This window comes from Arachis hypogaea, chromosome 15, assembly GCF_003086295.3.
Source record: "Arachis hypogaea cultivar Tifrunner chromosome 15, arahy.Tifrunner.gnm2.J5K5, whole genome shotgun sequence".
Taxonomy (NCBI): Eukaryota; Viridiplantae; Streptophyta; class Magnoliopsida; order Fabales; family Fabaceae; genus Arachis; species Arachis hypogaea.
Genome location: NC_092050.1, coordinates 3,742,709 through 3,767,544, shown reverse-complemented (window position 1 = coordinate 3,767,544; position 24,836 = coordinate 3,742,709). Strand labels below are relative to the sequence as shown.

Sequence of the window (24,836 nt, the reverse complement as noted above, 5' to 3'; positions counted from 1 at the left end):
TGACCAGATTGTTTACTCATTATTTATAAGCATTGGTATAATTGGAGATGATACTGCAAGAGAATTGTTTGTAATTTATGATTTATTCTTAAATAATTTTTTTATTAAATAAAGAGTATTGTATTAATTTTCAATTGAACAAATTTCAACTTTTTATTTATCACATTTTATATTAATGATTCAGATTTAAAATAACATAAATAAATCCTCTAAATTAGATTTAAAAAAAATAAAAAAATGTAAATAATTACATTAGAAAAATTCTCACTCTACCTTTTCCGATGCCATTGGAACAATGGCCGCTCCCGGCAAATGCATCCTCGTCACTGGTCCTCCTGTGAGTCATCATCACCATCACCATTATCGTCATCATCATCTAATTCCTAATTTGACTTATCATTCAATTGCAGGGTGTTGGCAAAAGCACTCTCATAATCAGAGTCTTCGAGTCCCTCAAAGCTTCCCATCCAAACCTCAAGCTTCAGGGCTTCTACACTCGTAAATTACCCAAATTATTCTTCTTTTCTATGAATTCATGCCATGGTTATGAAAACCATGTAACTGTTTCTTCTTTTTTCAGGTGAAGTTAGAAGCTCAGGTGAAAGGGTTGGTTTTGAAGTTGTCACTCTTGATGGTCGCACATGCCCACTTGCCTCCACCACCATCTCAACGTACCACCCACCTTTCTTATTCTTTTAAATGATTTTATGGGTTTCTCTTTACAATTCTTTTTATTGCCTGTTAGGTGTTTGTTTTTTTGCCTCTGTTGGGGTGGTTCTTGAGGGTATTCATTTTTCATTCTTCGAGCTTAGAAGACTGAATTTGTAACTTTTTTGCTAATTCTGATTGTTGGTAAATACTTTGTGTTCATTCATTGGCCAGATTGTTCAGTGCTTCCTTTGTTAGGACTTCGAAGTTTGCTTGTTTGTTTGGTTAATTAAAGGGTGTTGTTGAATGGCTTTTTGCAGCCCTGAATCTTGTAGATGGCCTAGTGTTGGCAAGTATAAGGTTGATGTAGCATCCTTTGAGTCACTTGCACTGCCTGAGTTGCAGGTGAGCTTGCTTTCTCAAGATGGTTTGTCCATGTTTTTCTTGCCATTGGTATTTTGTTTATGCATTTTCTTTTTCCTTTCCTTTACTAGCCAAGTGCTTGATTGAGTTAGTGTTATAATAAGAGGTTGGATAGCTGCACATTTTACCAACTTTCATTTTGATCTTCAAAGCATATCCCAAAAAACAAAGGGGAAAAAGGAAAAAGAAGAGATGAATATGAACTGTTTCCCTTGCTTTTGGGGGCTATTGATGAGAGATTAATTTTTCAGAGTTTGCTTTCAATGAATAGGTTAGAGAGGACAGTGATCTCTTCATTATTGATGAGGTTGGTAAGATGGAGTTATACAGTTCATCATTTTTCCCAGCAGTTCTAAAGGTTTTGGAGTCAAATATCCCGGTTTTGGCTTCCATTCCAATTCCGAAATTTGGCAGAGATATTCCTGCGGGTAAAATTTTCCGACTTAGACATGCCCTTTTCTCAAAAATCTCTGTTTCTTTCTTAGTTAGAATACATTTTCTTTTCTATGATAGGTGTGAAGTTCAAATGTTTGTGCTTTAGTGCTGAATGCATGAATCTGTAAATGACTTTTTTTTTGGGTCAATTTCTGCAGTTGCCAGGTTGAGGAATCATCCAGGTGCAGCCTGTTATACATTGAGCCTTAATAACAGAGATGCTGTTAGAGAACAGATACGCTCACAACTGGAAGATCTGTTGATAAAACACTAAGCTTGCAGAGTTTTTCTTTGCTGTCTGAACTCATGCCATGATGCCATGTGTAACATTCTTGAATAGATAATCAGTTAGAGCAGTTTGCTATTTCTTTCTTCTTTAGCGGTTGTCTAGCGGTTGTCTAACTTTTTTTTCTGTAATAATCTGAATTATTGGTAATTTTATTAGGTATTGTGCCTGTTAATGTAGAGAAAATAGGAGCATTGTTTTTATTTCATCCAAAAAGAGGTATATATAGAAATATCTATCAACTATTATCATAAATGTTAAGCTACTAAGTATAAACTACATACGTATATGCTAAACTATTATCCACCAACTACCAATTACGTCTTGACTTTTAACTGTGTCAACTCAAACGTCATTTAAAATTAAAGCAAAGTGACTAGAAAAAATATGAATACTTATATATGACGAAAAAATAAAACAATTTTGAACCTAACTCTAATAGATTAGCTTATTGTTCTTATATATTTCGTCTATCCTGTTCAGCAGTTCGTAGCACTTGTTTTGCCAATGATGAAAATGATTTTGCTGTATCTTGCATCTCTGTTGCTCGTAGGTTGATATCCTGTCGAGTTTCAATGCATGTAAGTAAAACCATAAAACTAAATTTGGCACTTTTATGGAGGTAGAATTTCAACTTTTTCTGTCAAGAAAAATATTAATGGATCTTGTTTCTTGCCTGCAGTTTCCTGGTGTTGTCCTGCAATCTGCCTTGTGCCGATTTAGCAATGCTTACAACGCTCGTGCCTGTTTCCTACAACGGCGCATTCACGATTAATGCATGAGTTATCTTGGTGTATGATGCATCAAGTTTATTTCGGTTGCATCGTAACAGTTTCGTCAAAATTGTTGCCAAAATCTAAAACATGATACTAAATTACTAAATAAGTATGAGCTTTGACACTTTCTGTTGTTTTCTTGAAATCTAGAGCCATTGGATTCATCATAAGTAAGTTTAACCAAGTTTAGTACTAAAGTTTCATAAAACTGATCAATCTTGCCACTTCAAAAGTTTCCAAGATTACAATAGTATGCAAGTTAAGCAACATAATTCTTACACGGGATGATGACGAAGAAGAGGAAGAAAATCCATATTTCTTCTTAATTTGATCAACTGCACCAGCTTTCTCATCTTGTGGCTCTTCCTTATTGTTATCTGGTGTTTTCTGATTGTTGCCCTTCTTCTCTTTCAATCTTCCTGTAGATTTGATTCATAAGAAAAATGCAGTATGTTAAAAAAGATGAACATACATAACGAAAAATCATTTTGCATCAGGGAGGATTCATTGTCATGAAACCTTTGAAAGCATTCAATTTGCCAGCCAATTTCTTCTTATTAAGAGCTCCTAATATGCTTTGTTCTTTTCGTTTTTCTACATGATCATCTAGATCAATGTCATCTGCATAAGTGGAAAAAGAGTGTCACATATTAGATAACTGAATTGGGATGCAGATTGAGCTATAAGCCTATAATTTTATTTTAGCCATGTTTTGTTTCATAATATTTGTGCTTTCTGACTAGCATAGCCATAAGTTCGCATTAAATGAGCTTCAAGAGCATGCAAGTATTATATAACATCGATTTTGCATAACTGAGGCTTTGTTATACCTAATGTTAATTCAGGCTCATCTTCATGCATAGTCCAGTTATCACTATTGTCAGCATCACTTGGAAAATTTGCATTTGAAAATATTGCTGAGAGTTCGCGGATACTTTCTCTTGGATCTTCTTTTTCCATGGAGGGCACATCCTTTTCTTTATTTCCGGTAAATTCTTTCATAACTAAGCTGAATATACCCTGCCATGCCGGAAAACAAGGCTGAATTCCTTCAGTCACAAAAATAATAGAGAAATAGTTGTATGTTCTTACTAATTATATACCTTCTTCTTTTCCTTTTGGGAAACAGGACTAGGAGCGAGCTCTTCTTGTGATGGCATCCTTTCATTCCTTTCAATGCAGGTAACAGAGTCCAACAGTCTAAAATGAAGTCAAACAAAATGTAAAAATGCGACCACTGATCTATAAGTTTCATGATCATTTTTCATCTTCACCTGCATGATCTTAAATAAAATACTATAGAAAAGGTTGCAGATATTCCTAATTTTGTCATCTAGCTATATATATATATACCGGAAAATATTCCTGTGGACTAACAATGAGACAACAAAAATTTCCTGGTCACCATTCACCTGCAAACAGAAGTTGAGTTAGTGAGGTTCGTAAACATTTATAGAAACCTGTTATACTAGAGAAAAATCGAGTCGTACCACAACAATATCTCCTCTGGATGAACAACATATCTGGGAGTCGGAAAGCGACTTCAGTTTTGGAGATGAATAAGTGAAACCTCTTATTGAAGCATCCTCTATCAGAGATAACTCAGGCAAAGACCTGATGTTGACATAGTAGAAGACTATTGAGAAGGATATAAATGTTGGTAAGCCTTGAATGTTAAATACCCCATCAAATTATATTCTACAAAGTATGAGAAGAATTAAGGAAACAAAAAGCATAACCTTAATTCTACTTTGCCACTGGTGAAAAGGAGCACAAGGCCAATATTAGAGGAGCTGTAAAATGTGGAAGCCCAACAACAGGAGGAGGAATGAAACTTCTTCTTGTAAAGCACCCTTTTAACTCCCTGCAATGCAAAAGTAATTTCAGCCTTGCAGGCATAAGCCAATATTCGAGTATTCGCATCTAGCGAGTGCGATAACCTGCGTAGCATGGACGAAAGAATAGACATATGCAGCCTTCTCAGAACACAGCAAAATATACAACTGCTTTGTTGTTGCATCCCCAACATGATTCCCTTCTCTCAAGTCCAGGCCATCTTCTGTAATTGATCCTGTGTTTGGTTCAAATAATATAACAGAAATGCTCTTACTCTATTGAATCAGGCCATTCAATGCTAGTTTATATTGAAAACAGTATGATTATTCACTGCTATTGACAAATTCTTACCTAACACCTGCATGAATAAAGCTCTGGAGGGCTTCTTAGGATGAACTGTTTCGGCACTGAGCGTGTTTCCAGTTTCGCTATCTAATGCCAGAACAGACGAGTCTCTTGTTCCGACTGCTAATACATTTTTCTCAAAACCATGCAAACTGCAGGTCACAAACTGCAGAGAGATTATACCAGTAGAAATTTCACTTGCTATATTTTTCTGATATAATACACAAGGGCCATCTATGACAATGATTGAAACCTGCAACAAATTGGTGAATTATTAGCATCAGCAATGTCAAGGTAATATATTAACTATAAATGTATCTTGAATAATTGATACTTTTTGCATTGCACATAAAGATTTGTCTCTTTGAATACTTGGAATAGTGTGGTAAAAAACTAAATTTCCACATGGAAAGAACAAAAACTAAAGAAAATTCTAGTAAATTTTCTCACATTTCCTTGATCAGAACCAACGGCAAGATGCTTTGAATAGTGATCCATGTTCATACAAAGTACAGCACCAGTAGTCTTTACAAGTTTCATGCTTTGGATCACATGATCAGTCCCTTTCTTTGAGCCTCCTGCAGAAGTGGAATGCCATTTGTTAAATAACAAAGCAACAAGTTATAAGCTAAGAAATATATTTGCTAGCATTTTTATTACCAGTGAGAGACATGAAGCTGGAGGCATATGGTTCTGGTTTGAGTCTAAATATGCGAACCTGTTAATTGTGTTTGTATCAGACAAACCATAAATTAAACGTGCACGCCAGAATTTTTTAAAAGGAACGAAAAAAATACAAGGATCAAATGAAACTCACCATTCCACTCTGGTCACCAGAAACAAGGAGAGGAGAGTTGATATTGAAATATAATGCCGTCAATGGTATACCACTCAAAGAAAAATCATTTTCACTCTGCATTAAGATGAATATACTTAGAATTCAGGGACAAATTATAGTTCCTTGCTACTCAAGTAAAAGACTTTCTTGCATAAAGTGTGTATCTGATAAAAATATCATTACCTGTTGCTTTAATTGCAAAATTGGGGTGAAGTAGGGACATGATGCATCCCAAAAAGTTATGGCTCCATTGCTGTGTCCAGTTATATACAAATTTTTTACACTTGAAAATCCATTGAAGTTGGCAGAACTAAGGTTTATCCCATCTTTGTAGCTTGCTTCTATGGGAATAAGGGGTGGATAGTTTTTTATCTTCTGACTATAATACTATATCAAAAAGCAAAGAACATCACAAATCAGTTACATGTATACAGAAGAATCAGATTGTATGAAAAGATTCATTGAAATTCTCCGGTACCTCGTCTCCAGAATTTAACATACTAGTATTGTTGCAGATGAATTTTGCTGTCGTGATGCTTGCATCTGCCATTGGTAACTTTACAACCATTTCCTTTGGCAATGTGGAACTGGACTTAGATTGGTTTTGCAGTAGATATCTTTCAATCAAACTATCATCATACACATATACATGGCCTGATTTTCCAAGCAAAAGGAAAGAACTTTGTTTATGCTTGCTTTGGTCAATTGAGGTTGATATGATCTCCATGTCAATACAACTTTCAGACAAATGAAGTCCCAACTTAGTTGTTCTAGATTCGATTTGTTCATTCAACAACACCACCTGCTTCACACAACAATTATTCACACAAGTTCATGGAATCAAGTAGATCCATTTCATCTCTAATAGGTAACGAGAACATAGGCCTAATTTATCAGCACAAGAACTTTCATTGCTCAAATACCTGCACAGAATTTGAAGATGCATATTCGGAAGCTCCCATGACATATAATCGAGCCTTTCCTTCGGCATAAGTCCATTTGAGAGATCCTATAGATGTTTTGTCTGACTTGTATCCCAAGTTAAGCTTGAAAATAGGAGTGTTTTGAATGCTGCTATAATCAATTGTTGGAACATTTCCTTTGTTAAGAGAAGGAATTCCCCAAATGTAGATCTCTCCATTGTTGTAGCCTACAACCACCTTGGTTCCATAAGGACACACCCAACAAGCAGAAGACACCTTCTTTGTTTCGCTGTACAATTGCTGCGACATGTTTCCACCGGTTCTGAAAACGGACCGGCTTTCTCGAATGCCCCACAATACCATCTGTCCATTTCTAAAGATTATAAGAACTCTGCATTGAACACATAAGATAACAGAACATTAAACCTTTTTCACACAAAAAAACTTAACAAAGATAAAACAAAGAACAGAACAACTTATGGAGATTACCTCTTGCTTTCAGCTAAGAGTTGAGGCAGTATGTGTGTCACAACAATATCTTCAGCCATTTCAGCTGAATTCCCTAAAAATTGAAAATTATATTGTTAAGGAACTTGTGAATGTGGGAAAAAGGAAACTGAAGACCAAATTTATGTATGATCTTACCATAAGAGACAGAGAGGGGTATGGTGTATTTCATTTTAACCATATGCCATGGTTCTTGATCAAGCTTCAATACTGATATATTACCATTAGAGACTCCTATATACCTGCCACCAATGCAGATTCTTCTTCTCTTAGAGAAAATTTTGTGATCTTCTACCTTATTATTTTGGAAATGAACACATTACTTACATGTAAAGGCTATGCTGAATGACTGAAAAGCAAGTGATTTCTTCTTTAACAATGTAAACATCAGACATCAGCTTCTTTTCTATGTCCCATACCTAAATGTGAAATATCTTTAGGGCAATCAATTTTTCTGAATTAACTCTGCTTAAACATGATTTGGAATAATTTTGATGTGTCTAATTACTTGTTCTTATGTTAATACAAATAATTACTATTTTATAGAAATTAAAAGAAATGATGTAGATGATTGTACAAAATATCGGTGTAAAAAAGATTTTATACATGTATCTAATTACTTATTCTCATATCATAAGAAATGACTAGTTTTCACATTGATTGAATGAAATAAAAAGAAAGTACTTAATTAAATAATTGTACAAAATATTTTATAACTGCTTAACATAAACTCTAAATCCTTTCTACTCAAGAAAGTGGTATTGCATCTTCAAGATCATATGAAAAAGAAGAAAAATGGTATTGTCTATGAATCAACAATCTACAAAAAATAGTGAAACATGTTTGTTTTATGTTCATATGAAAGAAAGACTATGAAACTGTGATTTCTGTCTGTGACTCTGATTAAACTTTTCATTTATTTTAGTAAACAAAAAAAGTGTTATGTGTAATATCAGTTCCTAATAAATTTGAACAGGTCTATAAGTATACTTGCCTCAATATAGTTATTGACAGTGACATTTATGAGGATGCCATGGTTATGGATGAACTGCATCAGTATTAATTAAAAGCAAAATAGTATTGTTAATAACAGAGGAAAACACCTGATAATCCTTGAAAAAACAACACTTTCTCTTGAAATCAAGAAAACCAATAAAAAACTATGAATTAAGAAAATATAATATAATTAACCTGTAAGAATTTGCTAGGCACTGCATCAGTGGACTCAAGTAGCACTTGTGCATTATCTTTTCCAAACAGTTTAATTCGTCCATCCCTTGAGTACACAAAATCAAGAACAGAAACCAGTTTAATTAAGTAATTAAGTATATATAATGTTGCAACATTTGATAAGAGCTTGTATAAATGTCAAAGGTGTAAAGAATAACATATTAACTACTAAAAATTATGTATATACTAAAAATTAACTACTAAATCAGCTATTTATATAAAATATTAAAAGATTTAATTATTTTATGAAATTTTTAAATTAAGTGTAATTTGATAAAATGATAGGAATTAACAGAATAATCAAACTATGTTAAAATATATATTAAAATATACGAATATATTTATAAATAAATACGTAATAATTAATTTGATGGCTGATTTTGGTAGATTTATATATTTTTAGAAGAAGAATATGCCTGGTAGAAATAGCAAGTGTCTTGTGAATGTGATCATAGGCAAATTTGGCACCACAGGATGGTAGCCCTTGATGAAATACCAGCCGTAGATCCACGTCTTTAGCTTTTAAGCCATCTAATGAATTTCCGCTACCCTGCCATGCAAAATTTACAAATCTAATTTTTAGTTCACTTCATATTTTAAAAATATTCGTAACTAAAATGCTTTTAAAACACACGTATTAAATGTACTCTTAACAATATAATTTACAATAAGTGTTCGTCTTCGTATCGATTTATATGCTATTTATGCCGAGTTTGAGCGTTACATGTACATGCAAAATAAAAATCCAAAGGGAAGATTGTGAATTTTATGAGACCCCTTTTCTAATTCTTCTTTTGTTGGGGGCTTTGGATTCTTGTAAGTAATAATATCACACCAAAATTAAAAAATAAAAGAGCCTAAATTGTAGATAGGTTTATCTTAAAACTAAAATGTATTTATTTGTTTGATTTTTTCATCTTTAATGATTGGATTTGACCAAATATTTCTCTCCTCTTTTACTTAAGATCAGATATACAATTAACACAATATATATTTCATTATGACAAATTAAAAGTCATCAATTCAATTATTTGGACTTTAATAAGAATTTTGACCAGGAATAAAAAGAACTTTGATAAACATTAAATAATTTTGTTAATCAAGTCTAATCAAATTAATCTAACATAATAAAAATAAGTTATGACTAATATTATTTTAAATCTTATTATTTAATTTAGTTAAAGATAATTCATAAAAAAACTTAAATATGTAATATTATTTTAATTAAAATATTATGTGTATACTAAAATTAGTTATTATATATATTGGTATAAAATATATACGTAATTTAACTTATTTTTAATGTGTATTTTATATTTCAGTATATATTATACATTAATAACTAATTTTTATGATTACTTTTAATATATAATTAATACGCTTGCATATTAAAGTTATTGTTTCTGTTTAACATATATCTAGCAGCTCCATCTTAGTCTCTATCATAAAAAAAATAACTAAATAAGTTCTAACCAAATTATATTTCAGAAAACATCACAAATAATAATAATAATAATAATAATAATAAATACAGGGTTAGTTAATATTTGTTTTGAAAGTATATATTAACATTATTAGTAGGAATTTTAAAAAAATTTACATTAATAAAAATATAAATATTAAAAACTTAAATTATATATGCTTTTTATAAAAAAAAATTCGATTTGTTGGTCTTAATATATATGTCAATAAGACTAAAAAACCTGTTAACTAAATTCTAATTTTATTTGAAATGTCATTTAATTTATTTCATCTAGCTTGAGTGCGTAATTATAGCACTATATATATATATATATATATATATATATATATATATATATATATATATATATATATATATATATATATATATATATATATATATATATATTTTATTAATAATAATATTAGATGAACATATACTGTTATATTATAAATGAATTTGCTTCTTGGCATAAAGCCATAAACCATAAATGGAATATCATTTAGAATTATATTTAATACATAATAACCATACGCGTCAAATTGATGAAATTACTATAATAAGGAATTTAACTATAACGACCATATATCTATTAAAAATAATAGCACATATAGAAATTTGAACAATAATTCGTTTTCAATTTTATTCCTCTATCACATACAAACTAAACTTTTAGGCTCTACAAAATCTAATCAATTCTAAAGTCAATGAAACTAAACTGATAAGGTTCTTGATGAGAATAACTGATGAAATTATCAATGAAACAAGCAAAACATGATTTAATGAAATAAAAATAAAAATAAAAATTAAGGTAAGAAAACTATACATATGTTACCTTCTTTGTGGATGCTTTCTCTACAAACTTCTTCACAAACATTGTATTATTGTTGAAGGATCTGAGACTATTATGAAACTAGAAACTGAAACAAGGAAAAGAGAGAAAAAAAAAGTAGTGATAAGAATGAGAAATGTTCTTTGTAATGACCGAAAACAAAAGAAGAGTTGTTTAGAAAAAGAATGGAGCAGTTTTCTTTGTTTATTGCATTTTTTTCCCTCTCTTCTTCTGAGAAGCGTTGCTTGGACTGGAGGAATAGACACACAAGAAAACAAAACAAGAGTTTCATTCTAAACGGTTTTTATAAGACAACTAGTATTATAATATAATATAATAACTAACGATTTGGATTTCATTGTGTATATACGTGGAACCTGATTATAATGTGTTCAGAAAATAACCTTTGTCTTAGACAAGATCGATTTAAAATTTAATTCATTAATTTTTAGTTGAATTAATTAATTCGATTCGAATCTTATAATTATGATGATTTTTTTTGAGTTATTACATTTTGTATATTATATACTCCATATGTACTTTTATTAAAAGAAATACAATAAATAAACCTATATTTATTATTAATAAAAAAAAGAATTTAGATAACAATTATAATTATTACGAACGATTTTTTTTTTAAATATGTTTTTTAGTTGGGATAGAACCAAAAAATGAAAATTAATATTTGAATTAGTTCCCATCTTAACCTTCTCATAATTCAAAAAGTCAGATACTGCAAATAAACAAAAAAAAATTGGACCAAAATCTAGGATGCATGTTTTTCTGATAGAAGACACAAAGTTGACTTAACATGAAGAATGATTGGGAATTTCGTAAGGGGATATTTGGCACTAACTAAAGGAGTTTGCTTCATTTTCTTACATTTCCATTCACTTGGTTATTTTTCTTTTCCCCTTCTCATTACTATTAGCATCTAAGTCTTATCATTAATCAAAATTAGCTTTTATTTTTTATAAAATTATTAATTTAAAGAATAAAATAACAATCTCAAAAACTCAAAAGTCATACATGGTAATCAATCATGGTATTAACCGTTACCTCACCATTATATCAAAGTTATGATATAATGATACACTTATTGTAGAGATTCCATTTATATATACAAAAATCAACTTGGATTACTCGTTCGCTTAAATAAGTATCAGAGTTTAAATCCTATTTTACGTATGTAATAATTTATTACCTTTAAATAGAATTTCAAATTCGCTACGAGTCTTAACGTGTCTAATTGAAAAATACCATAAACAAAAAAAATACATACATACAAAAGCAATGTCTCCTTACATAATAATTCTTATTCTAGCAAAATCGAACAATGGTAACGTGCATTAAAAAACTCTCACAAAATACTACTCTTTTTTTTTTCTATACTTCTCAATTATTAAGACTTATTTCTTTATAATGCTTACATTTATTTTATTTTTCTTCAAATGGTAAATAGTTGAGAGTAAATCAATGTATTGGAAAGCTCCACATTCCTACCAAACCAAATGGCCTTGATATAGCATCGTAATCATTAATTAAATGAAAACTGAAAAATAAATTAACATATAAGGTAATAAAAAGTTTTTCTCTTTGTAATAACAAATGAGATTTTTTTTAACAAAAATTCTAATATTTATCATAGTTGTAGAAGAATAAGCAACTGAGAACTCTAAAGAAAAGAAAACCAAAAGCCCAATAAGAACAAAAAGAGTTATAACCAAACCCATTACCTACACCTACATATGGGCTTTAGGCCCAATGATGGTTTGAATTGGGCCAACGACAAAATTACAAAGTTTCATGTTTTCCTCACAATTGAGAATATTGCTGGACCTACAAATGGACCAGGGAAGAGCCCTAACAAGAATATCTAATTCCTATTATGTCCCCACAAAGAACATAAGATAAAGGGTGTGTCCCTATTAAGAGGAAACAGGTGGCCAAAACTGTTATGTAGCCACGTGAGTGTGTGGCTAAAGGAATAAAAACCAATGGTCCCCAATGAAGAGTTTAATGAATAATGATTCATGGTTATGGACTCATCACTCTCACTAGTGACCATTGCCAATGCCATCTCCTTTTCATTCTAGGAACAGATTTTTCATCCTTTTATTTATTGTGGGAGTTCTAAACTCTCATCATGCACATGAGTTCTATAGGGTCTTTGCATGATGTAATTAGGATAAAAAGAGAGGCTTTACAACCTAAAACATATCGGCATAATTATCCCTCATGAGTTGTAAGATATTGCTTTGCTTTTCTTGGTTTGCCTTTTGCATTGGGAATCACATCTCTTAGGAACCATGTTCCTCCTTTTAGCATATGCAACTTTTCTTTTCTTTTCCTTTTTTTTAATAAAAAAGTTTGATAAGATTTGTACCAATTTTCTTACTAAGACTATAATATGTTTCAACTTTCAAGCTTTTTCAAAACACTATAAAATATTTGGAGATCATCTAATAAAATAATTTGCATTGGAAAAAAAATAAATTTGATATATATAAATATATTTGTTTCTTACAAATAATGCCAATTATAAATGTTTGCATGGTGATATTTTTTATTTTTTGGTCAGATATGTAATTGAATTAAACCCCATATTGGGCCACTTGTGGCCCATGGAGCTCTTGGAAAAGTGCTATGCTTTTTGCAGTCAAACTAGTTTTCATTTTCTTAATCATATATGTGACGAAATTTTTTCTCTAAAAAAAAGAGATAAAAATGAAAAAAAGGTTCTTTTAGTATTTATTTATTTGTGGACACAAAAATACTAGGACTGGAAGTAAATTTCTTTAGTTCCCTCTCCCTCTTACTAAAATTTCCTTTTGGAGAAGTTAATAGCTTTTACAATCAAAGTAGTTTTCCATTTTAAATCATATATGACAAAACAAAATAAATAAAGTACTATTCCTTTTCTTATTTCTTTTTTTTTGGGGGGGGGGGGGGGGGGTGTGTTGGTTACTTGTTAGTGTGAAACTATGAAAAAAATTTCCTTTCCTTAATTAATCTCCCTCCTCACTCTTCCTAACTGTCCAAATCCTATGAAGTGTAACGCACACAAATATTTGATGCCAAACTTCACCCACACAGATTTATTTTTTATGATCTTTATTTGAGCTTAAACGTGCAAGTGTGTTATAATATTAATTAATTCCATTGTTTTTTCCCAGTGTGATATAACATATAAGCTTAATAAATTCATTATTATTCTTGAGCCGGACGTTATTGAAGTAAGAATATTAAAAATTATAAATTAAATTGAGGCATGCTTTCGAATCCCATTGATGATGATAAGTAGTCATTTTCAGCATCTTGACTAAAGGATGAATATAATATAATAATTAAGATAATTTATGCTAATAAAATAAATAAATTTAATAAAATTATATAGATATCCTAAATTAGAATTGATTTGCATGTTTTGTTTTAAATATTTTTATATAACTGATTCGATTTATACTATTTACATGTAAATCAAATCAAATTTATTTGATTTATTATTGATATAATATGTCTATAATAAATTAAATTAATTTGATTTAATTTATATATAAATAGAGTAAATCGAATCAAGATATAATATGTATCTAATTTATAACATCTGTATCATTATAAACTACATTTATTTTATTAGCGTAAATTATCCTGATATAGTGATATTTATATGATAATAATTAAGATTACTTGTAAGACAAAAGCCTTTGTGACATTGGCCCTCTTGCTAGTACAAGAGAGTTGTAGCCAACTTTGTAGCATTAGACTTTTTGTTATGGGAAAATAAATTTTCTCATAATAATAATCATAGCACGTTAAAAGCGACATAAAGTGTTAATTTTTCTTCATAAACTTCAACAATAACTAATCTATGATGTCCGATTGAATTATTGAGGTTTCTGTCGGCTCATAATATAACCTCTTCACAATTAAGCATAAGCTATACAGCTATTTATTTGATACAACAAGTTGAATTGTTTTTGAGATTTATATTTTTCATAGGAATATTTTACTAAAAAAAATTATGTAAATTGTAAAATTAAAGTCTTAGTACTATAAAAACTTACAATTTTATTAGAAAATCGATCTTCTTTTGATTTTTTTGGTCTCTGTATTTGTGTATGTTTTTTATACTTAGGTTTCTAAAAATATTAGTTTCTCATATTCATGTCTCTTATCATTTCATAGCAATTAATATATTGTTTTATATTCATAATCATTTTTTTTCATCAAGATTTATTAGTGTGATGAAGACATGTTTGCCAAAGTGGTCTCATCTTTTGAGACTCAAAATCCGAATAGTAATATGCAAAGACTAAAACATAATTATAACTTGTATTAATTATTATCCAAATAATTAAGATACTGAAAATGATAGCATTATTGACACAATCATGATTCATGTATGTCATGAAACAAGAAATTAAAGGAAAATTAGAACACAACCCTACTTAATTAAATTATTAGTTTATCTGGGACTTGTCACACAAGTAACATGATTATTTATCATAATTTTAATATGATTTTTAGGACATTATAGAATATGAATATAATGTTCTACCAACTCCACATGTGTAAATTAATTTCAATAGCTGGGTAGGGTAATCGGTTTGACTCACTTAACTGGTATTTATTTCATTTTTTCCATTATTATTATTCAATAATAGTGTTAGATAATAAATCTTTTTTAACTAAATTCTTAATCAAGTGATCCAGAAAACCTATAAATTAGGATTCTGCGTTAATTTTCATCTCCTTTATACTTTTATTATATATAAGTTTTATGTTTTTGTTAAAAAAATTGTATTTAAAAAATATTTTTTTATATATATTATTTTATGTACACATTTTTGGTCTTATTTCACATTAATTGTTCTCAAAATTAAAGTAAATATATTGGCTTTATACATCAAATAAATTTTGGGAGTTGAAATGGTAATTAATCTCCTTCCTTCTTCTTTTTCTTTTCCATATACTTTTATTATGATGTTGCAAGTATTACAAAAGACATTTGGATTCTAAAATTAAACCAATACGATAATATGTGAAAATATAATATTTTTCAGAATGTTGAACATTACTGATATAGAACAAAAACTTAAAAATTAGCAATTTTAATTTATATTGATTATTAATTTTAGCTAATATAAATTAATATCTTTAATCTAATAGTCTAACATATATTTTTAGTAAATAATTTTAAATATTATTAATTAATTGCTAACTATATTGTTAGTGTTATGGATTAAATTTGTTAAATATTTGTAAATAAACATCAGTTAGAAAATTAATTAGTCAGCAGATTCCATGTATACAAGCAACTATCACATTATCTGTGATTGCATTTTAAGTCTTTTCATATTCAGTTCCAATCAAATTATTCGTTCATCTCTCTCACTCTCATGTAACAATTACAACATAGACATGTTATTTTTGTAACGAGTTATTTAAAGTAGGGTCATTTCTAAAAGAAATATTTTAAGAACATATTTGAATTCAAAAACCTATATATTATATTTTAACGATGAAAATAAAAATATTTTGTTATTAGTAACTAAAGATAGCAGAAAAGTACAAGTGGCATTTATTTATGTTGTCTTGTATTTAAAATTGAGAGCGTGAAGAATGAAGATGGATGAGAGGGATGGCGCGTGTGAAAGGAAGAAGGAATAGAAGATGGAAAAAGACAACAAAATGAATCCAAATGGAATGTGATTTCTCTCTCTTATGAGCTGTTAGTTGCTTGCACTAACTAATCACACCAATAATCATATTTTTTTTTTAGATTTAGTCAAGCACAAGAAAGCAAGATTTTCCTTCTACATGCATCACTTAACTCATTAATCTTTTTATTTTTTAATAAAGTGACAATTAAATTATAAAAACTTTTAATTTCAGACTAATTTTTTTTAAATATTGATTAGATTCTCCACCTTAATAAATAATAAATATGTATGTTTTTTCGTCAATAAATAGTCTAAAACAAAATAAAATTATTTATGTATTTTATTATTTAAAATAGTGATGTTTTATTGTTATTACATGAATATAGAAATAATGTAGTTTTAAACAGTGAAACATTATTATTATAAAGTTTCATTCCAAAAAAATTTATCTACGCGACGATCTTTTATAAATAAAATATTACAGTAATTAACGATGTATATAAGTATTATTGTTAAATTTTATTGTAGAAGACCAAATTAATAAATTTTTTTCTTTAAAAACTAATTAGTTGGACACATTTTCGAATCTAGCAGTTATTTTACTCTATTTTTTTATTCAACCCTTCACTATATTTTCTTTCTTTTGAGGTGTAAAATTTTGTTCCATTCTCCGGTTTAATTTTTTTTTGTTTTTTCTACTATATATTTAGAGAAAAATGTTCAAATTGTTGGCATAATTTTGTACTCCATCAAACTCTATAGGAGCTTTAGTTTTTTAGGATTTTTATTATGTGCCAGTTTTATTTTTATTTTTTTAATGATTTACTTTAAAAAAAGACAGAAGTACTGCTGTAGCAATCAAATGGGGATGTTATATTATCAACCCTTTCAAAGTTTGTATTACCATAATATTAGTTTTATTTTTAGTGCATTATTATTAACATATTATTTTCAGCTTAAGGAAGAAATAGTAAAACTTTATTTTCCGACATGAAAACGACTTGTCACACTAAATTAATAGAGAAAGTTTAAGGATTTTTATTTTTTCCTACTCCTTTTGTTTCAATTTTCAAATTGTAGGTAACCAAAGCCAAAAGGTAATTGAATAACCTTGTTATTATATATACACACCATGATTCACCTTCTTTATTTATTAAGTGACATATACTTCATTCTCTAAAAACTACCAATTAAGTAAAGAAAGAAAATTTGAGTAAATTAAAACAGCAATTTTTAGAGTCAGTAATTTTTAATATTTTTAGTTATTATTTAACTAATTAAAATATTAAATTATCTTTAATAAATAAATTTTATTAATTTATATATGTAAATTTTAAAAAATATAGATACAAATTATATTAATTCATATGTATAAATTATATATTTTTTGTACAAAATTTCTATAAATATGAATACAAATAATTATTGACTAAATATTGACAAAAAATTATAATTTTTAAAAATTAAGTTCTATAAACAAATATCTTAATTTTTTTTTTGTCTACCTCAACTCTTTTAGAGTCATATTTTATATATTTTATAAAGAATGTCCATATCACAGTTAAAAAAAAAATACTAAATGCAATATAACTTAATTATTTGAGAAAATTAGTATATGTCTAACTTACAATAATTTACTAAAAAGGAATTAAAAAGAAAAAAGAGAAACCTAAAATAAAAGGCTAGAGTTGAGAACTATTATGATTGAGGTTTGTGAATGTGAGCCACTTCAACACCATACATAGGATTATACACTGCTGACTACAAATTAATCAACAAAAAATTAAAAGAGAATGATCATTATTAGTTTTTAAAAAATAAATAAATTAATAAAAAGAGAAAATAGAAGATTCACTTTTCTTCAGTTCTTTCCAGCAATGAACGTCTTGTACCCTATTCCCATACTCTAACCTCGTAGCCTACCCTTTTTCTCTGTCATCGTCCTTATCATTTAATTATTATTTTTCTTATTTTAATTATTATTATTGTTATTATTTCATTAATTCATTCTCTTCTTCCTCATTAAGTCATTATTATTATACAACATCAACTCCAGTTCAAATTTCCAACTTTTTTGCCCCACCCATTTCCATTTTCCTCAAAGTTCGATGCTTTTCTGCGTTTCAACCACACCCACCTTGTCATTTTCTCACAATGCATGATTGATTCATAGCTGAAGGCTTAGTTCTTGACACGCTGTGTTGTTTGTGTTTTTTCTTACTGGTATGCTATGCTTTTTCTTCTCTCTGTTTCCCTTTCATTCTTCGCATTCAAGTGTTTGGTTTCCAAGAAAAAAAGCATTGAAAATTTGAATCAATGAACCAAATTCAGTTCTTTGTGGGTGGGGAGGGGGGGGGGGGGTGCTTAGACACTGTTCTATGTGTTTTTGGGTCAGCATGATGAAAGTCAAAGTTTTCAGACTTTGCTAAGTTGACCTGTTCATATGAATCTTCAAAATCTTCATCTTATTTACTACTGGACGATAAATAATTCATGTACAGATTTGTATGCTTCATTCTTCTCATTCGAAATTATATTCAATGATTGATTTTTTATGCTAATTTTAGTAGGCCTTATTGGTAGGTTTTCATATTAACATTCTAAATGCAAAAAAAAAAAAAAGCAGTTTTAGATCACAATATCCAAAATTAACATTGGGGATTATGTGCTTTGATGTGAATCAGTTAGTTGGTTGATACTTTTTTTTCACAGAATTCTAAGCCTCTCTTTCTCTCTCTTAGAGAGATATTTTTTGGTAGTGTATTTATTTTGTGACTACAAGACAATTTAGATTGATTTCAATGATCAACTGCATTTATTCAATTTGAGATGTTTCAATGCTACTTTCTATGTTATAGATCGCCTTTTAGCTGATAGAGTTGTGGCATTGCAGGGTATAAAGGCATAGTAATGCTTTTTACTCTATACCATACCCAATAAAAGAGAAGATCATTAAAGTCTTCATGAATTGAGGCATGGAAATGGAGACTGACGACATGAGAGTCCTTTTGTAGACCGTCTATAGACGTATGGGAGGTTTATTACACTTGTTTGAGTTCAATCAGGGGAGGATGGCCAAGAAAGTTCATGCTCATAAAAGGCATCAGGGTGGTAAGTGTTTATATACATATACATATATTCACAGAAAATGGTACTCATGCCATGAAAGGCTTTCTTAGAGTGCTGATAAACTACAAGGAAGCTCAATTGTTCACTATTTTATTATGGTTCGTCTCCGGAAATGAAATGCTACTAGCAGCTAATTTGTCATTTTTAAAATTTTGTTTATCGTATCATTCGTATGTCAACGTGGATAGATTGATTACTTTGTTGCAAATTTGAAGATATCTTGAGTATGCCTTGAAAATCTTATTTTATCTCTTTACTCTTATAGATTGATTTTGGCATGTTGTTGTTTGTTATGATTTGGGGTTCTATGCAGGCCTGGAAGCTCCCCGGAATAGCCTGGATCTGCAATTAGAAACGTCTCAGTACCACTGTCCGGAAGGAGAATTACCAATAGCAGTAAGATTATTTTGCTAAATGTCTAAAAACACCATGTTTCTCTCTTCTCACTCTTGAATTGAGTTGAAAAATGTATTGTGATTTGAATTTTCAGTATGACTATCAAGTAGAAGAAGACTGGTCAGAGAACATTCACTGTGCAAATATGGGTTCGATGAAAAAGCTTATCAATGAGGAGCTATCCAAACGCTCAACCACCAGGCAAAATGCACCAAGCCTCGTGGCAAGGTTGATGGGGATTGATACGATGCCACCAGACACAAAATCTGTTGTTCCATTAGAAAGAACTAGTGAAATTATGGGGACAAAGTTTTCAAAGAGGGAAATGAATGGAAGGGATTCGGTTAGTCGGGGCTATTATAATTTCAATTCTTCTAGTGAAATGGAATTAGATTCATTTTATGGAGGCATAGATGATGATGATGGGTGGAGCCAAAGTTTCGGAAAACCAAGGCCACGGGAACATCCTCAAGAAGAGGAACTCCAGAAATTTAAGAAAGAGTTTGAAGCGTATCAAGCAACACGGTTTCTGGAGTGCTCAAAGGTTGCCGAAATCGATAGTATTCCTAGACGATTACTTCCTCAAGAGAACCTGAACAAGGAAAATTTGACACATGATACAAGTTCACACAGAACAACCATGGAGAAACTTGCAGAACTTGATAGCCACTTGCTCAAATCAGAGCTACCCGACATTGGTGGTCCCGAATATGGTGATGATGTGATGGAGTTAATCCCAGCTATGCAAAAGAAATCCTTTCCTTCAAGGAGCAGAACACTAAGTAGAGATTTTGAGGAGTCCTTGATAATGAAATCTTATCACAAATTTGATAGATCTTCTTCTCCGACTCGGATAGTTGTCTTGAAGCCTGGCCTTGATAGCATTTGCAACCATGAAGACAGTTGGACTGGTTCATCTGGCACTTTACAAGGCAGAAACAGTATAGCAGATTTTCTTGAGGAGGTCAAAGAGCGATTGAAAAGTGAACTACAAGGGAGAACTGTCAAGAAGGGTTCTGTGGTTCGAGGGAGTGGAATTGAGACACGTTACAATGAAAAGCCAGCTGATCCTAAACTAATAGCCCAGCACATAGCAAAACAGGTCAGAGAAAGTGCAACTAGAGACGTCGAAGCAAATTTATTCCGGTCAGAATCAACAAGGTCATATAAGAATGATATGCTGTTCAACGGACCAAGCTCCCCAGAATTTATCAACAGAGACACAAGGAGGTTCTCGTCGGAGAGGCTAAGAAATATTGGGAAAAGCGAAATGCGCATTGACCTTCCTGAGGTGACTTCTAGGAACTTGGCGCCACATGCTTTAGTCAATCACAGAGTTAGGCAAAAGCAAACAGAAGATAAGTGTTCAAATGCCACAAGCCATTGGAAAGTTTCAAAAGGGGAAAATGAAATACAAACAGGATCTTTCAGACATGATCCAGATGACAATGTGTTGTTCCAAAGGGACTTGTCCCCAAGAAACCTTGTAAGGTCCTTGTCTGCTCCTGTATCAGGATCAGGAACATCGTTTGGGAAGCTACTTCTAGAGGATCGCCACGTTTTAACTGGTGCACAAATTCGAAGGAAGCTTGAAGCTGTTGAAACTATTTCTGTTGATGTTAAAAAACAGAAAAAGGATAGATTCAATATCAAAGAGAAAGTCTCCCACTTTAGATATAGCCTTGGTCTAAGAGGGAGGCTTTTCGGAAAAAGGATTCAATCAATGGTAGAATCACATGGCAATGAATATGGTTCCATGGTGAGAGATGTCACCAGTGGACCGACAGTTCTATTGACCTACGGCGAGAGGCATGTAAGTTGTTATAATTTTTTACCATTCTCCGGCATTGCCTTTGAAAATTATATTTCACATTATTTGTTGTCTAACCACTGGATTTTCTGTGGTATTCTTTAGGAGAACTCCACTGAGGTACCTCCTAGTCCTGCATCAGTGTGCAGCAGTGTTCATGAAGAATTTTGGAAGCGAGCTGAATATTTAAGTCCACTATCAACTCCAGACGTTTCTTCGAGGGACGACAACATTGTTCCCCAGGTTTTCAGAGATATCAGCTCTGGTTTGAGTGGTATGATATAATTCTAACTTTAGTACATTGAGTAATGAACTAATGATATCATAGGCTTTAATTTGCCTTAAACTTGGTTATACTATATCAATAAACTACCTTGTTTTTATATTGAACTAGCTTGCAAGATCTGGAATTGACTTTTCATATTAAATTCACTTCGGATTATAATATAATTTTTTTTTCTTTCAATTCTTTGACTCCCTTGGGTCTCAATCCAACTTTCCATTTAGATATCAAATTCTTGCTGATAGATGATTTGGTTGTTGATTTGACAGAGCTAAGGAGACAGCTCAATCAACTCGAGTCCAATGGTTCCGATGACATGACAACAAAACAGGAGCCTCTTGAATCCGAGATAGTTCAACTAGAGGATCCTGCAGAATCTTTCATAAGAGATCTACTAGTTGCCTCTGGTCTGTACTTTGGATCATGGGATAAATCTTTACTAAGAGGAGACTCATTGGCAAAGCCTATCGGTAACTCGGTATTCAAAGAAGTGGAAGCATCCGGCGAGAGATCAATCAACGAGAATTACGAAGATTCTATAAAGGATCGGAATGAGAATATGATAAACAAGAGGGTCTTGCTTGATTTGTTGAACGAGGCACTTTCGGTTGTTCTTGGACCATCTTTGACATTATCAAGATTCAGAAGGAAAGTAAGCAACACTTCCATGATGATGGCACCACCTTGTGGAAAAGAATTGTTGAAATCAGTGTGGGAAATCATCAGTGCTTCTTTGTATCCGCAATGTGATGAAATATATCCTTATTCTCTTGATGATTTGGTTGCTCAACATTTGGGGTCAGTCCCTTGGTCTGGATTAGTATCTGAAGAGATCAATGTATTGGAAAGAGATGTAGAATGTATGATAACCAATGATCTGGTTGAAGAACTCACAAAAGACATGCTCCTTTTTCGGCCTCAATCGAACCAGCAGCAGACGAGTCTTATTACCAGGAATTCGACTAACTCGACCTGACTTGATTGAGGCCCCATGAAAAGAAGCAGAGGTTTCCTAACAAAGAATTTACCAATTTTGAATTCTCGAATTTGAGACTTTTGGTCAAGAGATTGGTGTAAAGGACATATTCTAAGAGAATTTAGTGTGAGGCATCACTTTGACATCACCATCAACACAATAAAGGGCTTTGCAGACAAGCCTTTTCTGCAAATGATAAATCTATGCAATTTGGAAGATAATAAGAGCTTGATGATTGATATAGTTGTGTGAGTGGAATATATTACATGAATATGTGTGTGTATATACAGAGTATATTAGTATTTGACGTGAATGTTTGTGACAGAGGAAGCATTGAGTGGCGGTGATAGTTATTGTACATGAGTGGGAATGTATTATTTAGGCTATTTTTTCTAAGCAAAAAATTGATTGATTTATTTATGTATAGTCTTATATATTTTAAAATTTTCAAAATTGTGGGGTTTGGAATTCAATTGTTAATAATGGAATACGTGGAAGCTAAGGCATATATATTAAGCAGGACAAATTACTTCATTTATGAATTACATAGTGATTTTCATTATAAGTAGTATTTTAGAAATGAGTCTTATTCTCTTTTAAACTAATAATGCGCTTAACCACCTCAGCTTAGAGGTGGTAATAACTAATAAGATAATCTTGAAATAGAATTAAGTTTTGTGCTAATATTTTCTTTCATTAGTTTGGTTTTAATGTAATTTTTTCTTTAACATTCAAATTCTTATTTTTAATCATTGAATTAAATGAACTTCGGTAAATGGTTTTCAACTTTTCATCCAATAATTCTACTTGTATTTTCCACAAAACACACAACTCTCTACGCTGTTCAACACTTCTAGTGATGGATGTGTGTAAAGAGTTTATGAAGTATGAACCGTTTACCAAAGTTCAAGTTGAATTTTGAAGTATAGAAAATTTTCGGTGTTTAGATAAGGGAAAGTATGAGTAAAACATATTTATCGATTTTTTTTTTTAAAACTGTGGGGTTGGAAGTTAATTGACAATTGTCAATGAATATGTGGAAGGAATATATTAAGCAGGACAAATTATTTCATATACGAAATACAGAGTTAAATTTTCATTATAAGTAGTATTCTACTATTCTCTGTTAAACAACTGATAATGAGCTTAATTACCTTCGGAGGAGGTAATTACCTTAACTAGATTAAACGCGAAGAGCTAAATTAATTATATTATATATTATAAATTTAAAATGTTATATATATTATTTAAAAATATATTAAATCATATGTAATTAATATTAAATTTAGAATTTAATTTGTAATAATATTGTATAATACATTTATGTAATTTGGTAATTTATATATGATTTAATAATATTATTATTCAATAAAAAATAAATACAAAAAATATACTATTTTAATATAGATAATAATTATACTTAAAAATTATTTTGTAATTCAATTAAAAAAAATATGAATTAAATTTAATTAATTAAGAAGTTTAAAATTTTATTTAGCAACATATCAAAATTAATTTAAATTTTATAACAGTTGATGATAAATGACAATTTAAAATAAAAAAATAATTTAAAATTTAATAATTATAAAAAATAAAATTATACATAAATTAGACTATAAAAAATAAAAATATTTAATTGAAATTTATTTTCTAAATTTATATAATTATTTTTTATTTTTATGTTTTAAATAGTTACTTTTGTTTTTTTAATCATTTTTAGGTTATATTTAAAATTTTAAATACTATGATACAATGATAAAATTATTAGATAAAATACAAATATGAATATTATTAATGTTTTGATAATTAAAAAGGACATTCAATTTTTTAATTTTATTTTTAATAAATTGTAACAAAATGTATTTTTAATAATATTATGACAACTAAATGATATTTAAAAAAATATAAATTGTTAAAAAAAGAAGGGATATATAAACGTCAAAGACACTATAATTTATGAATACAATTATACAAAGAAATAAAAAAATTAATGAATGCAATTACTCAATCACTTAGTACATATGTTTAGCAATTA

General features: G+C 30.0%; 3 protein-coding genes across 4 annotated transcripts; 2 read left to right on the top strand and 1 right to left on the bottom strand.

The window, feature by feature from the left end:
• The first annotated feature begins 137 nt into the window (after positions 1-137).
• LOC112747647 (uncharacterized) lies at positions 138-2,047 on the top strand. The gene is made up of 6 exons (XM_025795799.3): positions 138-337; positions 411-498; positions 581-671; positions 969-1,053; positions 1,343-1,499; positions 1,665-2,047. The coding sequence occupies exons 1-6, from the start codon at positions 296-298 to the stop codon at positions 1,778-1,780; spliced, it is 579 nt and encodes a 192-aa protein (XP_025651584.1). The 5' UTR covers positions 138-295; the 3' UTR covers positions 1,781-2,047.
• On the bottom strand, positions 1,968-10,817 carry LOC112747646 (uncharacterized). Of its 2 annotated transcripts, none has more exons than XR_003174941.3 (24): positions 10,545-10,817; positions 8,664-8,797; positions 8,209-8,293; positions 8,012-8,065; positions 7,345-7,436; positions 7,156-7,259; positions 7,000-7,072; positions 6,511-6,901; positions 6,066-6,389; positions 5,771-5,974; positions 5,567-5,662; positions 5,410-5,467; positions 5,200-5,327; positions 4,756-5,002; positions 4,509-4,639; positions 4,308-4,432; positions 4,059-4,182; positions 3,922-3,980; positions 3,672-3,768; positions 3,399-3,588; positions 3,088-3,189; positions 2,848-2,987; positions 2,469-2,536; positions 1,968-2,354 (listed from the first exon to the last, which is right to left on the bottom strand). XR_003174941.3 is itself a non-coding variant. In XM_025795798.3 (24 exons), the coding sequence occupies exons 1-24, from the start codon at positions 10,584-10,586 to the stop codon at positions 2,250-2,252; spliced, it is 3,180 nt and encodes a 1,059-aa protein (XP_025651583.1). In that variant the 5' UTR covers positions 10,587-10,817; the 3' UTR covers positions 1,968-2,249. The 2 variants fall into 2 exon arrangements, 1 of the variants encoding a protein (XP_025651583.1); XM_025795798.3 differs by having other exon boundaries at positions 2,469-2,543.
• A 7,162-nt stretch (positions 10,818-17,979) lies between these two features.
• Positions 17,980-23,254, top strand: LOC112747645 (uncharacterized). Its single transcript, XM_025795797.3, has 6 exons — positions 17,980-18,430; positions 19,101-19,318; positions 19,650-19,732; positions 19,827-21,545; positions 21,648-21,816; positions 22,095-23,254. Exons 2-6 carry the CDS (start codon positions 19,237-19,239, stop codon positions 22,799-22,801), a joined length of 2,760 nt encoding a protein of 919 aa, XP_025651582.1. The 5' UTR covers positions 17,980-18,430; positions 19,101-19,236; the 3' UTR covers positions 22,802-23,254.
• The last annotated feature ends 1,582 nt before the right edge of the window (positions 23,255-24,836 follow it).

Coding starts and splice junctions, on each gene's coding strand:
- LOC112747647 (XM_025795799.3), top strand. CDS start 296: ATGGCCGCTCCCGGCAAATGCATCCTCGTCACTGGTCCTCCT. Junction 672..968: donor GCCTCCACCACCATCTCAAC/GTACCACCCACC, acceptor GGCTTTTTGCAG/CCCTGAATCTTGTAGATGGC. Junction 1,500..1,664: donor TGGCAGAGATATTCCTGCGG/GTAAAATTTTCC, acceptor CAATTTCTGCAG/TTGCCAGGTTGAGGAATCAT.
- LOC112747645 (XM_025795797.3), top strand. CDS start 19,237: ATGGGAGGTTTATTACACTTGTTTGAGTTCAATCAGGGGAGGATGGCC. Junction 19,319..19,649: donor TCATAAAAGGCATCAGGGTG/GTAAGTGTTTAT, acceptor GGTTCTATGCAG/GCCTGGAAGCTCCCCGGAAT. Junction 19,733..19,826: donor AAGGAGAATTACCAATAGCA/GTAAGATTATTT, acceptor TTGAATTTTCAG/TATGACTATCAAGTAGAAGA.
- LOC112747646 (XM_025795798.3), bottom strand. CDS start 10,586: ATGTTTGTGAAGAAGTTTGTAGAGAAAGCATCCACAAAGAAG. Junction 8,294..8,663: donor ACACTTGCTATTTCTACCAG/GCATATTCTTCT, acceptor TGTGTACTCAAG/GGATGGACGAATTAAACTGT. Junction 8,066..8,208: donor TGCCTAGCAAATTCTTACAG/GTTAATTATATT, acceptor ATACTGATGCAG/TTCATCCATAACCATGGCAT.